This window comes from Scleropages formosus, chromosome 9, assembly GCF_900964775.1.
Source record: "Scleropages formosus chromosome 9, fSclFor1.1, whole genome shotgun sequence".
NCBI classification, from domain to species: domain Eukaryota; kingdom Metazoa; phylum Chordata; class Actinopteri; order Osteoglossiformes; family Osteoglossidae; genus Scleropages; species Scleropages formosus.
The window spans coordinates 22,097,484-22,120,506 of NC_041814.1; the positions used below are offsets into that span (position 1 = coordinate 22,097,484).

The 23,023-nt window shown below is 41.3% G+C and overlaps 1 protein-coding gene across 2 annotated transcripts in view; it reads left to right on the forward strand.

Moving 5' to 3' along the window:
* Positions 1-23,023, forward strand: part of LOC108935566 (catenin delta-2-like) — a 274,279-nt gene that overhangs the window by 143,046 nt on the left and 108,210 nt on the right. For both annotated transcript variants that reach the window (XM_018754302.2, XM_018754303.2), the window contains exon 9: positions 9,331-9,571. In XM_018754302.2, coding sequence (XP_018609818.1) covers positions 9,331-9,571 — 241 coding nt within the window. The remainder of the gene's footprint in view (positions 1-9,330; positions 9,572-23,023) is intronic.

Genomic DNA, 23,023 nt, shown 5'->3' on the forward strand with positions numbered 1-23,023 from the left:
CAAGAAATTTAGAAGACCTGCTGGCATCTTCTGAAGTGCTCATGTACCAGGCTGGATGCAATGCTTTAGTATACTACAAAATGGCAGTTTTCCTGGTTTCATGTCATGCTTTTCTACATCAGCCCAAAACACTCTGGAATCTAGAGGCTGCCACCTGCCATTTTGTACTGGAAAGTGTTGGGGGTCAGCTATTTCACTGGAGTTTGCTCATGGTGTTGTTGGGGGACCTGTGTGTCTCACAGGGAATATCATATAACACAAAAACCTTCCAACCTTGAATAAAGAATGGGCATATTCACTTGAAAGAAAACATTTAATCCCCCAATAAACCAACAAGGAAATTATACTAAATAAAGAAGCAGCAGTTTTACTGGTGAAGTTGAGAAATGTTGAAATATTAAACCATTTACATAAAAAATGCAGTAATGAAAGGAAGGATATTACATTTTGTGCTGCAAAAAGCCCTAGATCCAGTAAAATGTCTTTTTCCATTAGGTAGAGTTTTGGTCGTTTCAGCTCCTGAAGCATTGCCGTATAGAAACCATGAGCTTTCACCAAGCTCCTCTCCACTTTAAATTACCTCTGCAAAAGTGAACAATAAAAAGTGACGTGATTTGGGTTAACGCAGAGACGTGAACCTGGGTTACCCCTGGCATGGAAGCAGGCCTAATGATCAATTATACATTCACACAGGAGACACACTTGGAGTTGATTGATGACAACTGTAACTTACTGTGAGGGATGCTAGTAGTGGGTATAGGGGGCGGGAGACGTTAACTGCACATTGATTATGTCCAATGGTCACCTTGTGGTTTTCGCCACTGTGCTCGACAACAAGATGCCTGGAGGGGGATGTCGGGGGGTGCATCGATTACTTTGACATGGAAAATGTGTGGGTGTCAAACTGCCTGAGGTGTGCGCTCACACATGGCCGTGGTCACCATTTTGGATGTGACAACTAAGCTGTTTCTATGGAGGTGTGCAAAAAAGGTTATTGATGGAGTTATCCATGTGGTTTGTAATTAAGTTGAGAAGAGTTCTATTTTAAAGGCAATAAATAGATTGCTGTCATGTCCTGCAAAGATCATTTGTAGCTATTGTGAAGAGCGGCTAAGAGAATGGTTTGTGTTCCATCTTAATTAAACGTGAACAGCAGTGACAACCCTGTAATTTGTAAATCATTTCATTTTAAATAATACAATGGCTTGTAAGCCATTTTGTTCCCTCAAAAGCAATAGTTCTGCCTTCTTTTTTATGCATTTTGGACTTTCATGGATAATACTGTGTTTTTGAGGTCTGTTCCTAAGTAAACTTCTTAGCTGACTTTTAGTTGATTCTTAGATTACAGTGAACATGCCGTCAGTGAAAGCGCAGTGGGTCTCATACATATGTTCTAATCTTCAGTTGGGCCGTGTCATTAGCCAATGAGTCTGGAAGACCTGTAGCCATAGAACAGATTTCGGTGAATGTCTGTTCATGCTGGTTAGCCAGAATTTCTGGATCGCCTTGCAAGAAAATTGCTATGCTCCTCCTGTCAGCACCAGCCCTCTCATGGGACAGCGTGTGACCGGACATGCATAGTGTCAAACAACCACTGGCTGGAGACAGTTGTGGTTTGCCATGGTGTGCATCCACTAGCAAGTTCTGAAAATTTTGAGAATAATCTGAGATTCTGAAATATAACAGTTTTAAAATAGACACTGAAACTGCAAATTGCTTTGGGAAAAATGTCTCTGGAGCAAGTAAATAGAATGACTTTCTAAGTAAATGGGCTTTGTGGAGTAGAGGGGAAGAGCTTTGCAGGGGCTCTTGCTTAACACAGATGAGCAGTTGAGCCAGTCAGTCGCAGTTAGACTGGCTGTCACAGGGATGTACAAGGTAACCATCTAGACTGACATGGAACCTCCAGCCTCCTTTCATTGCCCATTTAATGATTCATCTCCTTTTAATAATTTTGTAGTCTCTCTCCTTTTGTATTAATCAATATAGGAGAAGGAGAAGGCATCAGGCATAGTGAAAGTTTGGTGGGTTGCAGGGTTAGCTATAGCCATTGCCTTGCAAACCTAAGACCTGGTTTCAAGTCCTTGCTCCCATTGTAATTCTCTGGTGAATGGTACTTTCTTTGAGCTGCTCTGGAAAAAATTACCTAGCTGTACTGATGGGCAAATAATTTTTACAAGCTTAGTGTACAAACTACATCTTGTAAGTTGCCTTTGACAAAGCAGCCTAAGTACACATACTGTCTGAAACTGCTTGTGCCAAGCAAGGTTGCAGCAAACCAGAGCTCAACCCAGAAACACAGGGTTAGAAGGGGAGGGGAAACACCCAGGACAGGACACCACCCCATCACAAGGTACCCCAAGCAGGACTTGAACCCCAGACCCATCAGAGAGCAGGACCCAGCCAGGCCCGCTGTGCCACCTCACCTCTACGCCCCCTTGCAGTTTAAGTACTTGTTAGTAATAGATAATATTTCAGCCTTTGCACCTCATGTGTTTAAAATTACTGTTTCAAAACTCTTAGGAAGATACTAAAGAAAGCTAATTAACAAGTTGCTTTTTGCTTGAACCACATCAAGCTTTTTAAAACCATGTACAAATAAATTATGAATACCATACAGTATAATAATGGAACTAAGTATACCACTGTAGTAACACCTGTATTCTAAACTTGTCACCATAGATGCTAATTTGATCTGAGTTACAAAAGAACGATCTCCAGCCAGCTTCGTGGAATAGACATTGCTTAATATGCAAGCTGACGGGGTGAAAATGACATTCCCTGTAGTTTTTAATGTTTTATAATGCCCAGGTGAAACACTTTGATCAGATTTCTAGGGAAAGAGGCCTTTGGGGCAAAGTTCCCTGTTGATGTTTCATTTAAAGAAAGAAGGGTGTACATGAAGTGGACTTATGAAATATTTGTGCACCATTGTGGTGCTGTACAATCTGGTACCAAATGTTAATTAAACAATGGAGTCATATTTGTCCTTTTTATGTATTCAGGCAACCTCCAGAGATTTTTAAGGCTTCCGTATTATTTTAAGTGTGATCAAAAGAAAAAGAATTGTATTTACTAATTATTTTTCGTGTTTTAGGAGAAACATTTGTTGCAGAATGCATGACAATTACCTCTGAAAGATGTCTGATTAAGATGTAACACCTGTCTTGCCAGCAAGCATGCATTGACTCATCTGTGCATTCGGCACACTCGCGATACACTGAACTCTACTGTGGATCCAAGCATAACAGAATCCTTCAGCTTGATCTTCCTGAATGGTAATGCATGTCTGGAGGGTACACTCACAGAAAGGAGCGTTTGATCCGAATTTCAATGTGACAGGCGTTTTGAACCCCAAATGCAAATTTTGACATACAGTAGAATATGTATTCACGGATGACAAAAATAAGGGAATTATGGCGGTAGTGCTAATGATTTGCATTTGGGCGGCAGTTCTCAACCAAGAATCGTGACACCTGGCAAACATAGAGGGTGTGACACCCGTCACCTGAGCAAGACGCACGTCATTCGCATTTTGGCCTAGGGGTACAGTCCTCGGGAGTATCTCCTGTTTTTGGCATAAAAAAGACACATGGCAACTGGTGAAGTAACATGCTCTATTCAATAAATTGTTTTCTTAGCACTTTTTTCTTCCCCAGTGTACTTCCCATGCTAAGTGGTTCTGCTCGTTTATCTGTCAGGTGGTCGAAGAGATAGAGCATTGTTCTCCAAGCTTTTCTTTAAGCAATGTTTATCCTTCCTGTATTAAATAAAAATATTGCAAACTTCACTCTCCATCTCTGCTGAATATTGGCAATCAATACGAACATGTCTACATATGCCACTTGATAGATTTTAGATGGAGGATAACTCTGATTGAATTTGTTTTCAAATAGAATGTATCAGTACAATTTTTAAATTATACATAAGTATAATTTTTTAATATAATATAGTATTGGTGGGGGGCATCGCTGTGTGGTGGGTCTGGGGTTTGAGCCCTGCTTGGGGTGCAACGGACTGGCGTCTCATCCTGGGTTGGTCCCTTCTCCCTTAGGCCTTGCGCCCTGTGTTGCCGGGTAGGCTCCGGCTCACCACAACCCCACTTGGGACAAGCGGTTGTGGACTTTGGTTGGTTGGTTAGTGTTGGTGTTCAGGTCTAAGGACTATTTTGGCTAGAACCATCCTGGGTAAGTTCATGGCTCAAAGGTGCTATAACTGTTGACATGATTGAAATTTGAACTGGAAACCTTCAACTTGGAAGTCTGTCTTTAACAGGTACAAGACCTGGTGCCTTTTGATGAGGTCATTGTTTCCCTCTGTGTGGTGTGTTAACCAACAGACTATTCCCTAGGAAGTCATTTAATGTCCTTAATTATTTTTTGCCTGAAACCTTCCCGTGAAAGTTTGTGCAAAAATGGTGGCTCAAAGGATCCGTCAAACCTCCGAGTCACCAAAATGCTAATGCGAGACTCAAATGCAGCCCATGTGAATTCAGAAGTGGTTACATAATTTTAAGAATTTGATGAATGCTTTGATTTATTTAGTCTAAGGAAAGAGCACTATGTCTGAAAAAGGCAGTGCGTGACAGAGGAGCTACTGTTTGTTTTTCTGCCCCATTACGCTCTTAACTGTGAGCTTCCTCCTTCCGGCGGAAAGGACATGTGGCACCTAGTGATTTGTATCAACACTTTCAATCCGAGCATCAAGTCATTTGAAAGCACGTAACGTTATCACTGCAAGCGGTATACTGAGACGCATGGCATGGTGAGATTAGAGGCGATGCTGAAAGCAATAAGATAAGCAGACTCGTGATCTGAAGAACAAACACGGCAAGGGGAAATTAGGAGACTGAGGGATGGACCACTAGCAGCAGGCTGTAGGTGGCCTGTGTCCATACAGAGACGAGGTTCTGGAGCACAGCTAAGTAGCAGCATGGAAGCTTAAGTGCCTATTAATGATGTAGTTACTCTACTGTATATTATTAGCATTGTGTTACTGGATTATTTGAAGTTACATTGCCAACTATAATTGTTTTTCATTTGCAGCTAAGCTGACACTTTTAAAGCAATTTAAAGTTGTCATCCTCTTGTATAGCTATAAGTTTAAATGCCTTGTTCTAGAATATAATAGTAAGGTTGTGCCTGGGCTTTGAGCCACCAACGTTCTCCACTTAAAAATTACTGTTGCTCTATCATGCAAGTTAGACAGAAGCTAAAATATTTAAAAGAGGTCAAAAAGTCTTTTATTGTAAAAAGTGGAGGTGAAAGATGGGTTTTAACTGTTGAAAATATTCAGTGATTATTGCAGAGAAGTTCTGCATGAAAAGAAAATGTGCATACATTAAACTGAGTTAGCAGTTACTGATTTCAGAAATGGTAGCTTTGGGAAATGTATTACTTTGATTTAAATTGTTATATTGCTTAATAAAAATAGGATGTGGGCAAACAAAATGTTCACAAATTAGATTTTATATCGTTACATTTGTATGCTCAAATGTGAATGTACAAATATGATGACATTCAAGATAATAATACAGGAAATACTGTAGAAACTGGTTATGAAATAAATTTTTTTTCCTGAGTTTCAGAATTTTTTTCTCCCCCCCATTTTTTCTTTTCATTTCCCCACTGAGTTGTATTATTTGTGACATTGTTTAACTAATTTCATGAGTACTCAATATTCTTTTTAGGCCTAAAGATGTCTAAAGTGCCTCCTTTTAGATTGAAGTTCCCTCAGTGGTTGAGGTTCAAGCACATCACGAATTAGATTTTAGGAAATCAAGGAACAGCACGTTCAAGTAAAAGAGAATTAAGTTTCCTCTGGCTTAATGTAATTAAGTCCGGTCAATTATCTGAGATTGTCCTTCAAACCTTCAGCTGGCGCCAGAGTCAGTCAACATGAGAAAGCCGAGTGTGAGTAAAACAGCTTAGATTGTGTGTTAATTAAAGAATTATGGGGTCGAAGCAAAACCCCTTGTCAGTGATGAACAGACGACAATGCCTCGCTTCACCATCAGGCTGTCTTACAAACATTTTCTGAAGTACAGAAAGCAGCAGGGGGTTGAAGTGGTTGGGCAGACGGTATTCCTTCAGTACTTTATCACCTCACTGAAAATTTGAAGTACAAATAAGTCTTAAAGGCTTTTTGAATTGCTTGGCAAGAGCTTCCTCAAGTCGACCATGTTTTCAGTGCCGCCCCAATTAAACTGAGCTCAATAAACTTCAATGAGTTTATTGTGCTGGTTGTGAATAAAGTTTGACTTGTACTGACACAGCATACATACCTGAACACCTGTGCAGGTAATAAATTAATAAATAATAGGTGGCAGAAATAGAAAGATTAAACAATAAGGTTGCGTATGAAATGAATGGCAGTTAAATTGACTTCTTACATATGCAATGCTAGATTAAATTTTGAATAGTGTGCAAAAGTCAAAATTTCATGTTTTTTTTTTTTTTTTTTTTTTCCAGTTTTTTCTGAAGTCATTGTAAATGGCTTCCATCTAAATGATGTGAATATGGAGTTAAACGGAAGCTCACAGACAGATTAAACCTTCAGTTAAAATGTCCCTTCTAAAGAAGAACTTTCTGTGGCTGGATTTGTGTGCATATGCACTGCTTGCTGGGCCTGTTGAGGCACCCAGTACATTTACATGACATGAGCTGGAGTCTGAAGATCACTAAATGTTACCTATCGTCCACTTGGCTACAACTGTATGTTCAAAAAACATGTCCTCCCTCCATTGCTGTTCTGCTAGCAGTCTCTGGCGAGCTCCAGCTCTGAAAGTGCTAGAGGTTCTCTGAGTTACTGAGCTGGAGGTGAACACCTTACAACCAATGGATGAAAGAAGATGGCATTTCATTGTTTGTCTTCATTAGGCAGGAAATGCCACTACATATCCAAGGAAATTTTCAAGACGCAATGTAATATTTCAAGCGTTTAGAGTTAATGAAGTCTCACAGCGCCTGGGTGGTGTGAGAGGACATGGGTTCGATCCCCGCTCAGTCTGTGTGGGGTTTGCATGTTCTCCCTGTGTCTGTGTGAGTTTCCATCGGGTGCTCCAGTTTCCTCCCACATTCAAAAGACAAGCTGTTCAGATTCCCCCATAGTGTGTGGATGACAGAGAGTGTGTTCCATTGATGTATGGATGAGTGACCCAGTGTAAGTAGTGTATCTAGCAGTGTAAGTCACCGTGGTGAATAAGGTGTGTGGGCTGATAACACTACATAGAGTTCATTGGAAGTCGCTTTGGAGAAAAGCATCTCCTAAATAAAGAAATATAAATGTAATGAGTTTCTTTGCATGTGTGCTTATATATGAAACCTCCAGTGAGAATGAAGCTATTCATGTTCCCCAACAATAGATGGTCTGCTGCTAGTTATGAGCAGTGCTCTCCTGTGAAAGTAACCTGTAGCGTTGTTGTTAAACACACAGATTTGTAACCTGAAAGCTGCTAGTCCTACTTGTGAATCAGGCACTTTTAACCTTGAGCACAATAGTTAACCTCGGAACATACCTAGTCATATAAATGGGTAGAGTCACTATGGGTTAGTGCCAGCTCATTTAAATAATATTATCTTGCCTTTATAGTTAAAAGTCATTAGTTTTTTTTTTTTTTTGGGTCACCTCCCCTCCTCTGAATTGGTGTACTTATATATGCCCTCATTGCAAGTAACCAAAATCATTTGATTGAGATTCATCCAGAAGGAGTTTTGTTCAGTTTTCTATAGTCACCTCAAGGCTGCAGACCATACTTATTTGTTTACGGTCACTCCCTTGACCCACAGGTCAGCTTTGTGGTTCTTGTCCACACTGAATGACCTCTAGTAGCTGGTTAGATGCCCCAGGGTTACAGTTAGAGTACGTGATAGAGGTAAAATGTGTGTGGGAGTAGGTACAACTAATAATAACGTGTCTGAAAAGACTATTTCAGCAGCGGCGTTCTGTAACCACATACTCTCTTGCTCGCTGGCATTTGTATGGTCCCAGAGCATGCAGAAGGGCTCCAGCTGCACCAGATCTATCAGGTTAAAGACTACTTTAATACCGTCCTTCACAAATCTGCTTCTCATTTAAAGTTGTCCTCCCTTTATTTCCCTCTGGCAATATATGTGTTCTCCAGGTTTCCCCTCAGGCATTCGTTTATTTTAATGTTGCCTAATTATGACAAATGGTGTCAATAGATAATCAAAAAAGCACCACAAGATGTGCTGACCGTAGTCTCATAAGATATCTTTGCTATTGTCACAGGCGCAAAGGTCTGGTATCTTCCTTTCATTATTCTCTTTGTCTTGCTGCTGTAGTATTCTCAGTTTCACTAATTAATCTGACCACAGCTCTATGTTAATTTTATGTGAAGTTGATATTATGAAGCCTCTCCAGCGGAAAAGTGAAAGTTCCACTTTCTTCTGTATAATTTTCAAAAGCCTTTGTTCTAGCAGTAGGTAGTTCTGACAGCAGGGGACAAATTTTAAAGAAATCTTGTTTCTCGGACAGCAAAATCCCAGTCCTTTCAATTTTAACTAGAGAAAATGTTCATGTAAATAATTTCTATAATCTCTGCTGATTCTGTCTGTATTGTAACTGTTGAAATTCAGTGCCACTGAAATATATGAACATCACATTTTCATGCTGTATGTCCATTTTGCCATTTTCTTTTCCATCAGTGCTTCTCCTAATGTGCTTCGTTTATGGATTCACAAACTAATTAATCCGTACACTTTTGTAGTTTTCTACATTTATAATTTAGAATCGATACATAATAAAACTAAAAGTGGGGAAAGGACCACTTGAGCCACTCGTTCTCTACAGCTATACACGCAAAAAGAAAATAAAACTCACCTTTCACTAGATATTTTTCAATGCACTTATGATGAATAATTTCTCTATTTGGTCCTGATAGTGCTGTAACTGACCACAGAATCAGTGCTCACTTGAGTAGAAGTAGCACAGTTTTTGGTAGTGACTTTTGCATTAATACTAATAATCCAAATGACTGTATTGCAATATGGCTCTGTCACCTGTCCTTCTTGCTGTGACATATGCATTGTACTCTTTACTTTGTGCTGCTTTGAACTGTGCTGCCTTTGGATTCTGCTGCTGTTTTCTGCATTCTGCTGTGTTGCTAGATGCTCTGCACTGACTGTGTTTTTGTACCTCTTGCTCCCCTCTCTTCTATCATCTCTCTTCTCATCTTGGTGTCTCATTCCGCTCTCTTCTCACTCTGTTTGTGTGTTTATGTGTGTGTCTGCTCCTCTTGCCTAGACCTAGTCAACCATTTCTGCGAACAGGTCCTGAATTTTTTGCTCTGTCCTTACTTCCCTGTCGTAGCCCCGTCCTCCCCCGGTGTTGACTCCGTCCCCTTGCAGCGCACAGGCAGCCAGAATGCAGCCGGCACTTACCCAAGGCCCAGCTACAACACCGGTCCAGCCGCTAACTACACGGACCCTTACCGCACACTTCAGTACTGTCCCTCGGTGGATTCCCCTTACAGCAAGTCAGGCCCAGCACTGCCCCCCGAGGGCAATCTGGCCAGATCGCCCTCCATCGACAGCATCCAGAAGGACCCCAGGTGAGCTCGAAGTGGGTGGGTTGAACTGGAAGATTTGGGATATGTGCTTGTACTGGATCGCTGTCACCCTCGATTTATTTGTTGATGTTCTGTCACCTTGCCACCAACCAGGCAAATTATTCTGAGCCACCTAAGATTGATACCATTGCTGGTTGCCATCTGGTACTGTAGCGTTTCTTTTCTGCTGCAAAGACTAAAATGTTACCAATTCACTCTATATCCTGTGGTCCAGTAGAGTCCTTGAGTTCTAACCCATTCTTGCTGTGTCTTTGTTGAGCCTTGTCCTTTTAGGCAGCTTAGAGTGGTATGTTTCTGGCACTGTTTCATGTTTTATTATTATTATGACTTTATATTTAGGCTTCTGAACAATGATGGCTTATTTAGTGGTGTTATTACTTATATTTAGTGGTGCTGGAATCAAATCATCTTTTTCAGGCAATTCTGAGTTCTTTGGAGACTCAGTGATAAGGCCCAATGAAGCATAAAAGGATTTATAACTGTTTATGGGCAGAATTTCACCAGGTGTACCCAAAACTTGCAAAGACAGCACATGCCTGTATGTCATGACTTATTACTTGTACCCAAAACAAGAACCAAAGGTCTTCTAACCCCTATCCCCATTTGTGTGAAAAATTACCAATTGCAGAGGTGCTTTGTATTCAACAGTTTTAATAGCATGTAGTTCACAATCTTATGGGCAACAACTAAAAATAAAAAGAATGCAAACATCATAATGGGATAATATCAAGATGAGTCAAAAAGTATCCAAAATATTCTATATTTTTTAATAAAAAACATTTCATATTCTGTCTTGTCTTTGTATGATAAGACACATTGAATATAGGAAAAATGTATAACAGGTCAGTAAGAATAAATAAATGTAAAAACTATACAGTATAAGTTAACTCCCAAGCACTGACTAATAACTGACCCAAGTATAGTTAAATATTGAGCTGTGCACAATGTGTCCTTAAGTATAAACCTGTCTGTTAAATCTGTTGGTAGTGTCTGCCAGAGAAAAACTTGCCTGTGAAAACTGTTGGCAGACATTCTCTGGTGGCTTATTGCAGACCTTGCACTTAATATATTCTCTGCTTGAATGTTTGCTTTAGTAAGCAATAAGTGCCCCAGGGTGTTTTTATTTTTAAGGCACAGTTCAATAGAAATTTGCAGGACATTATAATATAACATGAAACAAGAGCTGCAGATGTTCACATATTAGCGATGGCCATTTGAAACATCTCTGAATACAGCCCTGAGTTTTTAGTTTTTGGTTTATGCAATACTCTACATTACCTTGTTCTTAGAATTCCTCTGTCTGGAGTAAAAAAAAGAGCAAAAAAATCTAATGTTTATTGATGTTCATTATTTTGCTGCTTTTTTCTCTTATGAAGTCAAATCAGAGTCAGACCAGGTTTAAGTAAACAGATCATTAAGACACTGCCATAGAAGAAATCTGCCACAGGTCCTGAAAAAGAGGCTATCTTCAATATGTCATGTAAACATAAGCATAGACACCATGTTTGTGGTGTTTCCAGGCTTAGTTCTCACACTACAAAGGAGATAAAGCCAAAAACGGGTTGTAAAAGAAGTTTTGTATCAGGCTTGGCCTTGCTCTGTTTAGTGTTTTCAAAAGAATGTTAGTTTTGGGTTCACGGTTTGTTCTAAACTTGCAAAACTGTAAAATCATCTGTAGAAATATACTGAATGAAATTTTAACTGCATCATCCAACCCCACTCTGACTCACAGTTATTGGACTGCTGTGGTTAATGTTATACTCTAATAATGTAAATGGTATTGTCGATGTGGAAGACAGCACGGTCATTTATAGGTTAAGCAAAGAAAATGAGAAGATGGTGGTTGGGGTGTAATGTTGTGTAACCACAGCTCAGCTGCGATGTCTCCCAGGCATGCCGCAAGCCCAAGAATATCTGTGAAACATTCATTCTGCTTGTCATTTTTTCAGTGCAGCGATGACACCGATGATTCTAATGTGTCTGAGAATCTCGCAGCCGTTTCGGACAAACTCTCACACTTTTTTCAAACGGTCGGACCATTTTGTTGGTGCTGCCTTGCGGAGTTTGTAGAAAAGGGACTCTGTCACAAGACGCACCGACAAGATGCGGTTGTGCCTGAACTAATGCCTTACATTTGAGTGTTTCCTCCTCGGCTGACAGTCTCCAGGCCCCGGCTTGTCAGTGCTTCAGTCATTTTGGTACGCTTGTGTGTCATTTAATGAAGATGAATAAGAATTTACGTCTGTTTCTCTTTCTCTCTGGGCTGGGTTTTCTGCTGCAGTTGCTGCTGCGTTAGTTTAGCACCAACTTTACTTCATAGTTTTCTCGCATCGAAAGGACACCCGAGGAAAAGAAAACATTGCTGGTATGTTCTGCATCTGATGAATGAATTGTGTGGAATATGTGCGTATGTTCCGATGTTGCTTTGAGTCCGCTGGGACCAGCCAACGGCTAGAATAAAACCCCGATCACCCAAGCCTTTGCTAGCAACCCTAAGTACATTGCCAAGAAGACAAGGCCTCTTAGACAGCTGTTATATAATCACTACAATGTTTTGCCGTATTCCTGTTAGTTTGCATTATTATTTAGCTCATCTGAAATCCTTCTTTACTTATTTTTCATTAATCTGAAAGGTGCAAACTGATTCCATCCTCATTCATATCTAAATGTAATGTGCTTGATTTGTTTAGATATTTTAAATTGGGGGGGTGCAGTGGCGCAGTGGGTTGGACCGCAGTCCTGCTCTCCAGTGGGTCTGGGGTTCAAGTCCCGCTTGGGGTGCCTTGCGGCGGACTGGCGTCCCGTCCTGGGTGTGTCCCCTTCCCCCTCCGGCCTTACGCCCTGTGTTGCCGGGTAGGCTCCGGTTCCCCGTGACCCCGTAAGGGACAAGCGGTTCTGAAAATGTGTGTGTGTGTGTGTGTGTGTGTGTGTGTGTATTTTAAATTGTATATGAATGCATTGAACAGAAACACACACACACACACACACACACATTTTCAGAACCGCTTGTCCCATATGGGGTCCCAGAGCCTACCCAGCAACACAAGGCGTAAGGGACACACCCAGGACGGGACGCCAGTCCATCGCAAGGCACCCCAAGCAGGACTCGAACCCCAGACCCACCGGAGAGCAGGACTGTGGTCCAACCCACTGCGCCACTGCACCACCGCGCCCCCTCTTTGAATAGAAACATTTACAAAAATCATTTGCCAAGCCAATGTTGTTACTTATCTACTATAAGATTAAGATGTTAATATTATTATTAACCACTACTTAGCTGATGCCATTATCCAAGGCAACTTACAATGTGAGGTTTTTACACTGTCACTTATAATTGTTTACCCAGATGATTAGTATATACTGGAGCAATTCTGGATAAAAACGTGATGAAAGGTATTCAACCAGAAGCAGAACTTTAAAACTGGGTCCATTGATTGAAAGGTAGTGACTTTAACCACTACATTATCTGCCGCATAGGTATTGTTGGTGAGGCATAAAGATTCCTCTGCATATTCCATCTGTAGTGAAGAAAAAAGAGTAAATAAAGTACAGGAAGAGGCAAGACTGAGGTGACAGCAGCACTTTCCCTTTCATGCCACAATCCCATTAAGGGCTTAGTGTCTGCCATTCATCATATCTGCCGTATCTCTTCATTTATCAAATAAAGCAATAGAACCTCTGCTCTTCATTAAATCTCAAATCTAAGCATCCCCACTGTTACAGTGTATTGGCATTCAAGGCGTGGTTTCACTGCTGTGAAGGGGGAAATAAACAATATCTGTGCCAAGTTTTGACAGCCCGACAGCCGGTTAAATGCTTCCATCGTGAAATTTTACAGGTGCACAGTTGGAAAGGTTTAGTTGCAGGGCACGAATCATCAGTATGGCAATTGATGTTTCGTTGTTATTAGGTTGCTCAAAGCACAGCGGCCCCATTTAAGGCTAGGGCACTTATGAAGCTGTTAACTCCCCGATCCGGACGCGGAGGCTACAGCCCCCACCTGTCCACCCCTGAGTTGAATCTCTGAGCGATTCGCGTCAATGCCAGGTGACATTTCCTGACCTTTTCTACCCATTGCCTGACTCAAGGCAGCTCGGAGGAGAGACAGCGCATCAGAGCACAGGTTACTTATTGGGTGCACCACTGCACTCCTCACCAAAGAGGACGGCCCTGCGTTTGTCACATCCTGTTAAACTCCGAATGTCTGAGATGCAATAGTCCCCCTGCATGAAGCAGTTGAAGCAGAGAGACAACAAAATAGCACCAAAGTTGCCAAACTGTTCTGTGAGTGTGTAAGAAAACACTATGGTACTGCAGCATCACAGTAATAACTACACACGTTCACTCGATGGAATGGAAACTTGCAGCCGTTACTGTTTTATACCATCTTACAATCTCAAAAAAATCTTAAAATTTCAAAAACTCTTCAGACATTTGCTTAGACTGACCCAAACACCAGCTGGTTGTGCTTTTGTGTGAATTTATTAACACTGATAGAAGAAATCTAAATGACTAATGCATGGATTCAGCCAACAGTTTTCAACTAGATTTGAGAAAATTTTAAAAGCAGAACTATTTTGAAATCAAACCAAGTGTTAAATGACAAGTTGGATAACAGTGGTGTTCAATTGTTAGCACAGGCAAAAAAGAACTAGAAATTAAAATATATATTTCCATATTTTCCAACAGTCACATGAAATCATAGAGAGTGGGTGGGGCTTCTTGTGTAAGGAATGACAGAAAGGTAACACTTTGAAGTAAATCTGTTCCATGCATTATTGTTAGTGTCTGTTTTTATCTTTATCTACAAATACTTAACCATCATGTTCCTAGCATACGGTGTTTTGGGCAACAAACATTTTCTCAGAATTAGAACATCAGGATTATCTATTTCACGGCGCTGCACTGTTGCATGTGCTGACCATTAGAACCGTTAAAAAAATAGGATTATTCATTTCAGAACCTTGATGGCAGGAGTAACAGAACCGTTGACAAGCCAGTAAGATGAAGCCAGAGGTCAATAAAGACGAATAAATATGATTAAATGTGAATGGGACATTATTGATCCCTTCCTGGCACACCATGGCACACCGTCTCTCCAGAAAGGTAGTCATGGTCTGTCTTCTCCGCCAACGTTTGGCGGGGACCCATTGTACCTTTGCGTCATCGATCGGCCTCTAGAGAGTAAACAACAGTGACGCGGCATCTGAAAGCCTGCTGTTAAACACTGTCATTATCCCTTAGGCCTTGGAGTGTGTTTATTCGCCTTTCTCCTCTGTTGCACCGTCTTCTTGTAATGCGTTTTATTGCCACTTCATTCTTCCCAGTTCCCATTTCGTGATGCTTTGAGAAGGGCGGGGTGGGGGGTCGCATTGATCAAGTGCTTGTTCTGTTGTCTCTGATTTGACGAAGCTGCAGCCATTAGGCCTGCAGACAAGGGCCTCTGTGTCTTACATTTTGCACTCTTTAAAGAGATCGGGAACTGGAGAAGGGGTTCGGGATCCTGCTAGATCTTTCCATTGGTTCTGACATGCCCAATGGATCCAAACTCTGTGGGATTCCTTGATGGAACCTTCCTTTTACACGTGAAGGAAAGGAGTATGGAGGTTGCATCAGGCCAGTATAAACCACCCTGGTCCCTTGTTGAACTGCGATGGATGGTGTGTCTCACACAGGTATCCTGGCAAAACATGGGAGGCTGTAATAAAGAAATTATTTTTGTGTTTAGAAAACCATTTAACTTGCAGTCACAGATTTGAATATCCCACATTGGTGTTTATCAAAGCTTCAGCCTGCCTCTTGTTTGCTCAAAAATAATGAGAGAATGAGTAGCCCCTCTATGGCTGTGCATTTCTTTCCAACACTAGGGATTTGGGCCTATCTACAAAATTACATCCCTGGTAAATGATGTAATCTTTGCATACAGTTGTTATTTTCACCCCGAGCATCATCTTTGAAATACTGCTGAAATAGTGTTTTTTGGATCCAATCATTATGTCTCAGGAAATAAACAGAGGGGTCTCTACTGAGTAGCTTGTAGGACAAGGCACTGCATGCCTGTGCATGAAAGGGCTTTAATATTGTCAGATTTCCTTGCAGTTTCCAAACACAGTCTCAGCTTCATTCAGACCTCTGTTATTGAGGGTGCAGGTAACTCCGTCTGGACTGCGCATCAGTCTTGGTGTCCTGCTGTAATTTAAATGCATTTTTGGAAGCTCACAGCAGAGTCATTTAATCCCTGTTGGGTGACCAGCTGCGAGCCAGAAAGGATCCTAAATACAAGTGTCCTATAAATGCACAGAGAATGGCTTTAGGTGTCCTTGGCACTCATTTTAGCAACTTTTTCACTCTTCTTGAGTTCAGCAGTTCATAATAGGCATGGCCATTTTCTATGATTCTTTCAATGTTGTATTTTAACGGGCCAATAGGGCCTCCAACTTCTTGAAACTTCTAACTTGCATGTGTTGCATGGAAGCCATTTCTAAAAACTTATTTTCCTCACTGTTGCCTTTATGAGAAGTGTTAGAAATGCAAGGCTAGTCTTCCTTGGTGCCCAGCACTGTAATTCCCTCCCTGACTGGTGTTATTCCACAAAATGACCTGCAGTTAGGGGTGCACGCCACCTCAGACCATTGCCCCAACCACCGTGGCTCCCTGTTCCAGGTAAATTGGGCATCCCGACTCGTTCTCTGCACCAGAAGTCAAGCAGCGCTGCCTGTGACCTTGTTGATAAAGAACATCCTCGCCGTTAAATCTGGGGGCTTTGCAGCTATGGGCCGGAGAGCTGGAAGGCGCACAAAGTCGGACCGCCTAAGCAGCTCTGTAGTGGTTCTTAGCTGGAAACGCCATGTGATTGATGCTCTCCGGGCTGTGGATCACACACAGGACAGCGGGCTCAGAGCACATTCCTCACAGTGAGGGTGATCGCATCTTTTTCTGAAGGTGGCATGTCGAACCTCTTATCATACAACAAGGGCCTCGAATTAAAAGCCAATCGTATTTCTCGTAACTTTAGCGATTGTGTCCTCTCCAGTAATTGTGAGAGCAATCAGCAGCTGTACCCTTTTATATCCTTTATCCTTTATTTAGCCATTAAAATTACAATGTACAGGCTTTATATATTCCAATTACATTCTTAGCTGCCCTCCTTTCAAGTTCACCAAAAGAAAGCCTGTCATGATTGCTTAAATCTTTCACTATTGTTTTCTGTCAATTTTGAAACTCAACCTAAAGTTTATCTTTGCCATTTAAGATTACTGTGTGACTCATTACGCTGTGCGATGGCAATCACGGCTTAAAGGCATTCTAAGAAGTGAAACAATACATTAATTGATTAATTCATTGTGTACCGTGATCATACCGTTTGGTATTTACGTTTTGAAAGATTGCTGTTGTAGTTTAAGAGCTGTCAGTGTGCTCTCTTGGGAGAAGAGTTGTCAGCCTTTGTGTGACCAATCCAGCTCCTGTTGTTTATGGTAATTACAGGCCCTGTCAAGAGTTCCATTAGCATCCATCAAGCCTATTATTGCGCTTAGTCGGTGCTTAAACAAATGTGTGGTGTATCTTAGTGGCTATATCAAGATTAATATTTCTGCTGTCTTCAGAGCATCAAAATTAACTAGCCAGCTTGAGGAGCTGGGATTCCGGGCACTAATCGCATAATGCTGTTGTACCAAACTGTACCAAATCGGTACTTGTTTCATAGAAGAACTGCTTGTCTGAAACATATCTACCTATAAATCTCAAACAAAATACAGGCACTGGGGCATATTTTATAGTCGAACATGTGGTATTTTAGTTTTTGCCTCTAAAAGAGGAAGGCAGGAATGCCCCCCTTTCGAAGACAATCCCTGTGACTGGTGTCAAAGGTGGTCAAGGTTAGATAAAATATGACCGAAACAGCCAGTCTATTGTATAGGTTAATCACATTGTTGTTCTTACTGGATTATAAAGGGATTATGGGGACTTGTCAGCTAGACAGAATTGTATCTGGATGTTCAGGTTTCTTTCTGTTTTAAATTGAGTGGTTAAAGTGTTCGTCTGCATTTTTCTGTTCCATTCCAGATATTCGTAAAAGAAGGACAGTTTGCTCACGTATTTGATGGGAGCTTAAGGTCAGCCATGAGCAGAGCATATGCAAAAAGGAATGAAACTATACAGGTTTGCTTTCAGCAATCCAGTCGTGTCTTCAGTCTGACCTTTACCAGTAACATGAAGGAAATCAAGCATTCACAATCAATTATTTGACTCACTGGGAATAGGTAATGGGCCTGGAGATTGGAGCAATAAAAAGCTAAATAAAAAAGTTTATACAGGGGAAAATAATTAAATATTGGGGCCACTTACAATTTGAAATAGTATTATTTGTTTAGAAAGGGACACAAGAAATGATTTCGTGGTATCCATAGGGTTTTATTGGTTATGATATTTATGAATGAGCAGAGGTCAGACAGAGCTGAAAGTTTTCAAGATATGGAAAGAACTGATTTTGACTGCTTCCTTGTGTTTTGAAACTAGACCTGAGTCATGTCACCAGCCACCCAGTTTTATCCATATTGTGAGTTAATTCATTATTTGTGGGAATCCTAACGTGACTTTTCATGACTAATGTCTGTCATCATGACATTGAGCGTTTGATGTAGGCTGCCTCAGGGTGAGTTGAGATGAGGGTGTCATGTTGGGATTTCCAGAACCACAGTCACACTGTGGAAGCACAGGAATATTTGCCATTAGATTTAATATCTGGAGTCAAGCTTTTTTTCAGAATGGTAGAGCTTTTGCCTCGTTGAATAGGGTCTGACTTTTCTTGGGATAGTTCTTCTCGTTAATCGTTATTTAGCTGATGCCTTTGTCCAATGCAGCTTACAATGTTAGGCTTATGTACTGTGCAGATTACAATTATTTACTAATTTTTTACAGTTCATTACGCAATTCATTTATAACTTGAGTAAATCACGGTAAGGGGGCGCAGTGGCGGAGTGGGTTGGACCAGGTCCTGCTCTCCAGTGGGTCTGGGGTTCGAGTCCCGCTTGGGGTGCTTTGCGACGGACTGGCGTCCCGTCCTGGGTGTGTCCCCTCCCCCTCTGGTCTTACGCCCTATGTTGCCGGGTAGGCTCCGGCTCCCTGCGACCCCGTATGGGACAAGCGGTTCAGAAAATGTGTGTGTGTGTGTGTGTGTGTGTAAATCACGGTAAGTACGTTGATCGAGGTGACTACAACAGAAGCAACACATTGATCCATGATTTTTTTTCTTTTTGATTGTAAGGGGGCATCCACATGCTTTGCCTGCTGTTTACTTCTGTAACGTTTTAATGTTGATGGAGTATCTTCCACAGATGAAGACCTCTTTTCAGGTGTTCCTTTCTCATCTTTCAAGTAAATTGCCTGGGGCAGTGATGGGGTACAGTACCTCAGGTTTGTAATGGAGGGGCATAAATAGGGCCACACCATTGTGGCTGTCCCTGGAAACAAGTAGAGAATGGGAGCATATGCAGTGATGTATTTATTTCAAGCAGCTGCCACACTCGAATGAGCGCATTGCAATTGAACCAGCAGAGCCTTGCAATTACACGGGCCGTCACACCTTGAACAGGACTTTCCCCGTATACTGTCCGCAATTTACCCAGAGATGGCCCAGCATTGTAAATGATGACCCCCCACAACTATTCAGGACCTTCCATATGCACCAATTGTCATTCAATGCCAAACATGGTGGTGGCATCGCTAAGAGACTGGTATGTTGACACGTTGCAGCTTTCATTTAAAATGCACCGTCAAAATTGTCATCACCACCAAATTCTCATGTTGTGTTCCATCATCAAGTGGATTTTCATCCATTACAAACTTTGAAACTCACTGTGTTTAGCAATGAGGATTAATATAAATTATTTTCTGAAATCTGTTTTCATTTCTCATGTTCACTGATGAATGTACAAGATTATCAGTGGTACTGGCCTCCTCACCTTCTTTCAAGTTTTAAAAATTCTTGTGAAGCCTTCTGTTTTTCTTTCTGATAAGGCGTATGCTCCCTTTCTTGTAAGCATTACAGATAAACATATTTGATTTCTAATTTGGCCTGAAGTAAACAGAAAAATTTAACTGCTAAAGACACCTTATAGATTTACTTCTGTCTCTTTTTTTATTTCCAACTGTACTTTTAATAAGTAATCATATATTTGTATTAATAATGTAATAATAAGTAATAATATGACTGCATTATAATAGAGTATAATTGCAATACAGATTATTACAATATTTTTTGCCAATGTATGATTTGACCCTTTTGCCGTTTTCAGAAGTTTTGATGTAAATTTGACTGCCTGAATTCTTTAAGAAATGGTGGAGTACGTTTAACCTTTAAAGACAATGACTATCATCGAAGTGTGTCTTCATATGTGTGTTCACACACACGTGTGTATTTGTATTTTTAACAACAAAAAAGTATTAATATTTGGAATGGTCTAAAATGCAAAATCAATTTTTTACTTCAGCTCTATGAATTTTGGTTAATCTAAAGCAGCTTACGTTATCTGGCCCATTATACCGTAGGGTATTTTTACTGGAGTAGTTTGGGGCAAGTATCTCGATGGTACCTTTGAGGGCACTACAGCAGTAGCAAAGAGTGGAGCTTAAACCACCAACCTTCAGGCACCCAGTCTGTCTCCTTGAGTGCTATGCTACTGGCTGCTCTGTAAAATGGCAAGGGTGAAAGAGCAGTAAAAATGGCTACAGTGGTTATGAGCTGTTGAGTGGTATGATTCACACATAGCTTCAGGTCACATTCTCAGCATGTCGGCTGCTCTGCCAGGGCTGTAGTTACATTGGCGAATGTCTCCAAATGTGCTATAGAACTGACTTGAAGCCACAGCATCAGTCACATTTTACTATATATTATTTACCTAATTTCTTATGAAAAGTTATCAAAAGGTAATGTAAAGGAAATCTACCAAAGGGCTTAAAGAACAGAAACCCCTAATTTGCTAATGCAAAGAGGTGAAAATTGTTCCCTGACCCTTAAAAAATACAACTTCAAGAAAATCTTGCTTCTAAACAATTGCAGAAAATGAATACATCTAAGTAAAGGTAATAGTAAGTGTACAGTAGGGCACATAATTGTACATGATGATGAAATGTCCTGTTGAATTACATTCAGTTTGGCCGCCTATATTTCCGTCAAGGCTAAAAACTGGGTCTAGAGACCACTGCATAATACATTTACCTTGATGGCTATTGACTTGTCCTGTGGATCTGTGAAAGGACTCCCTTCCAACACGTTTTCAGGGCATCTCTTACTCCCTCAAGTAACACCATATAATTCATTCTAAACCCATCGATACATTTCAGCAGAGAGGTAAATTGGAATCCACTTAAAGGCTGAAATACCTGATCCTCTTGTCTTTAGTGGCATTTATGGGGAATGAGGCTGAAGCCAGGAAGCAAAGCAGACACACTGGTCAGCTCATTTTGGGCAATGCTCTTCCTGAACGGATGGAGGCAGAGGCAAATAGACAGACTGTAAGATGAACCCTCAGCCCAATGTGTGTAGCGGGTCATTAATGCCAGTCTAGTGCATTCATATGAGACATACAGGAAGTCAAAGCATACAATGCCTGAGTGTGATCTACGATATATTATCAAATTAGCAAATATCCAGAGGGATTTCTGCAGCTTGTAATTTTTCTGCAGGGGGGGCGCAGTGGCGCAGTGGGTTGGACCAGGTCCTGCTCTCCAGTGGGTCTGGGGTTCGAGTCCCGCTTGGGGTGCCTTGCGATGGACTGGCGTCCCATCCTGGGTGTGTCCCCTCCCCCTCTGGCCTTACGCCCTGTGTTGCCGGGTAGGCTCCGGCTCCCCGTGACCCCATATGGGACAAGCGGTTCCGAAAAAAAAAAAAATGTGTAATTTTTCTCAGTGGTATTACCATGGTACCATGGTACCATATAGAAATATTTGCAAATATTTGCTGGGGCAGTATCCAATTTAAATGTCCAACCAGGTCTACCCTGCCTCATACCCTATGCTTCAAGCATGGATTCTGGACCACCATGACCATGCATTAGACAACTGGTTATTGATAGTGAATGAATGTATTTAACATTTGAATATGTATTTAAAACTTTTATATTCTGCTGATGCAGCTTTTTCAAAGGGAACCAAAAGAACATAAATACGTGTTCAGAAAACAGGGAATATCTTTCTATAGTAATATAGTCAGCGAAGGTATATGTTTGTTTTTCCCTTCGCTAATCTTCTTGAAACGTGTTTGATTGTGTCACAGGTACCTCGGAATTGCCTCAGACACACCGCAGAGTTGATGTGCTCTTTAGTCATTCTCCAAATGCACAGAAATTTGGCCGGAGAATCAAGTGTGCTGCCTGCGATCAAATTACGCCAGAGCATAGACAATTGAAGTCTGCAGAAATTGATTTTTACTTTATTAAATATTAAAGGTGAAAAGAAGCCAACGTGGCACAAAACTTGTTTGGTCCACGCAGCATGCAGAGTGCATGCCCAGCAAGCGAAGCACAGCCCTAAATTTAATCAGCCAATGGTCGCTTCCTCTGTGGGATTTACCTGCAAATACAGAGCCTATCTGTGCGCCATATAAATAACTAGCCCAGTACAACAGAAAACAGAGAGGCAAGACGAAAGGCAATTTTCCAGGCCAGTGGCTTTTACAATCTCCCGGATTGCTGTTTTATTTGCATCCTTTGGCTTAGGTTTACTTTAGAAAACAAGTATGCTGGAATGTAGGAGGATGTTGCACCACGGGACAGCTTGCATTTCTTGAGTAGGTTGGGGGAGCACTGTTTCCTCCGCATAAACTCCTTTAAACCACCCATCCTCCACATTGCACATGTGCATCTGCCCTCTAGAAAACACTTCTGAGATCTGACCGGGCTTCATTGTGCTTCAAGATGTATGATCTTCGTCACAAAGAGATATCTCTGTAGGTACAGACAGACACGGAAGAAAGACGAATGGGAAAAGAGACCTTTGTTCCCTGTTGGGAAACTCTGTCCCCAGACAATTATTTTCTTCTTTTAAGAAATGTAATGCTTTTGCATGAAACATGGGCCTGAGAGCATCTGGAAGGAAGTTCCATATAGTTTGCAGTAGGCGTACCTTCAGAAAAGCATCCCGGTGTCCTCTAATGTAGCATAAAGCTCTGTTCAACAGGGAGTCATGCAGAAATTGTGCTTAGCTAAACCTGAACAATGGCTGATTGAGGGTTTCCAAGCCCAGGTGTCAGTAAGAGGAGCGATAGCCAGACGTACTGATGTGAACAGCATATACAAGGCCAATGTCAGTAGGGATCTCAGAGAGCCAGTACACAGACCTTTTGGGACAACACCTGGAGGTAAAAGAAAAATTTCGGTCCAGGTTTTACACTGTCAGAAACATCATTCCCAGTTTCTGTGCCTCCGTTTTGCAGTG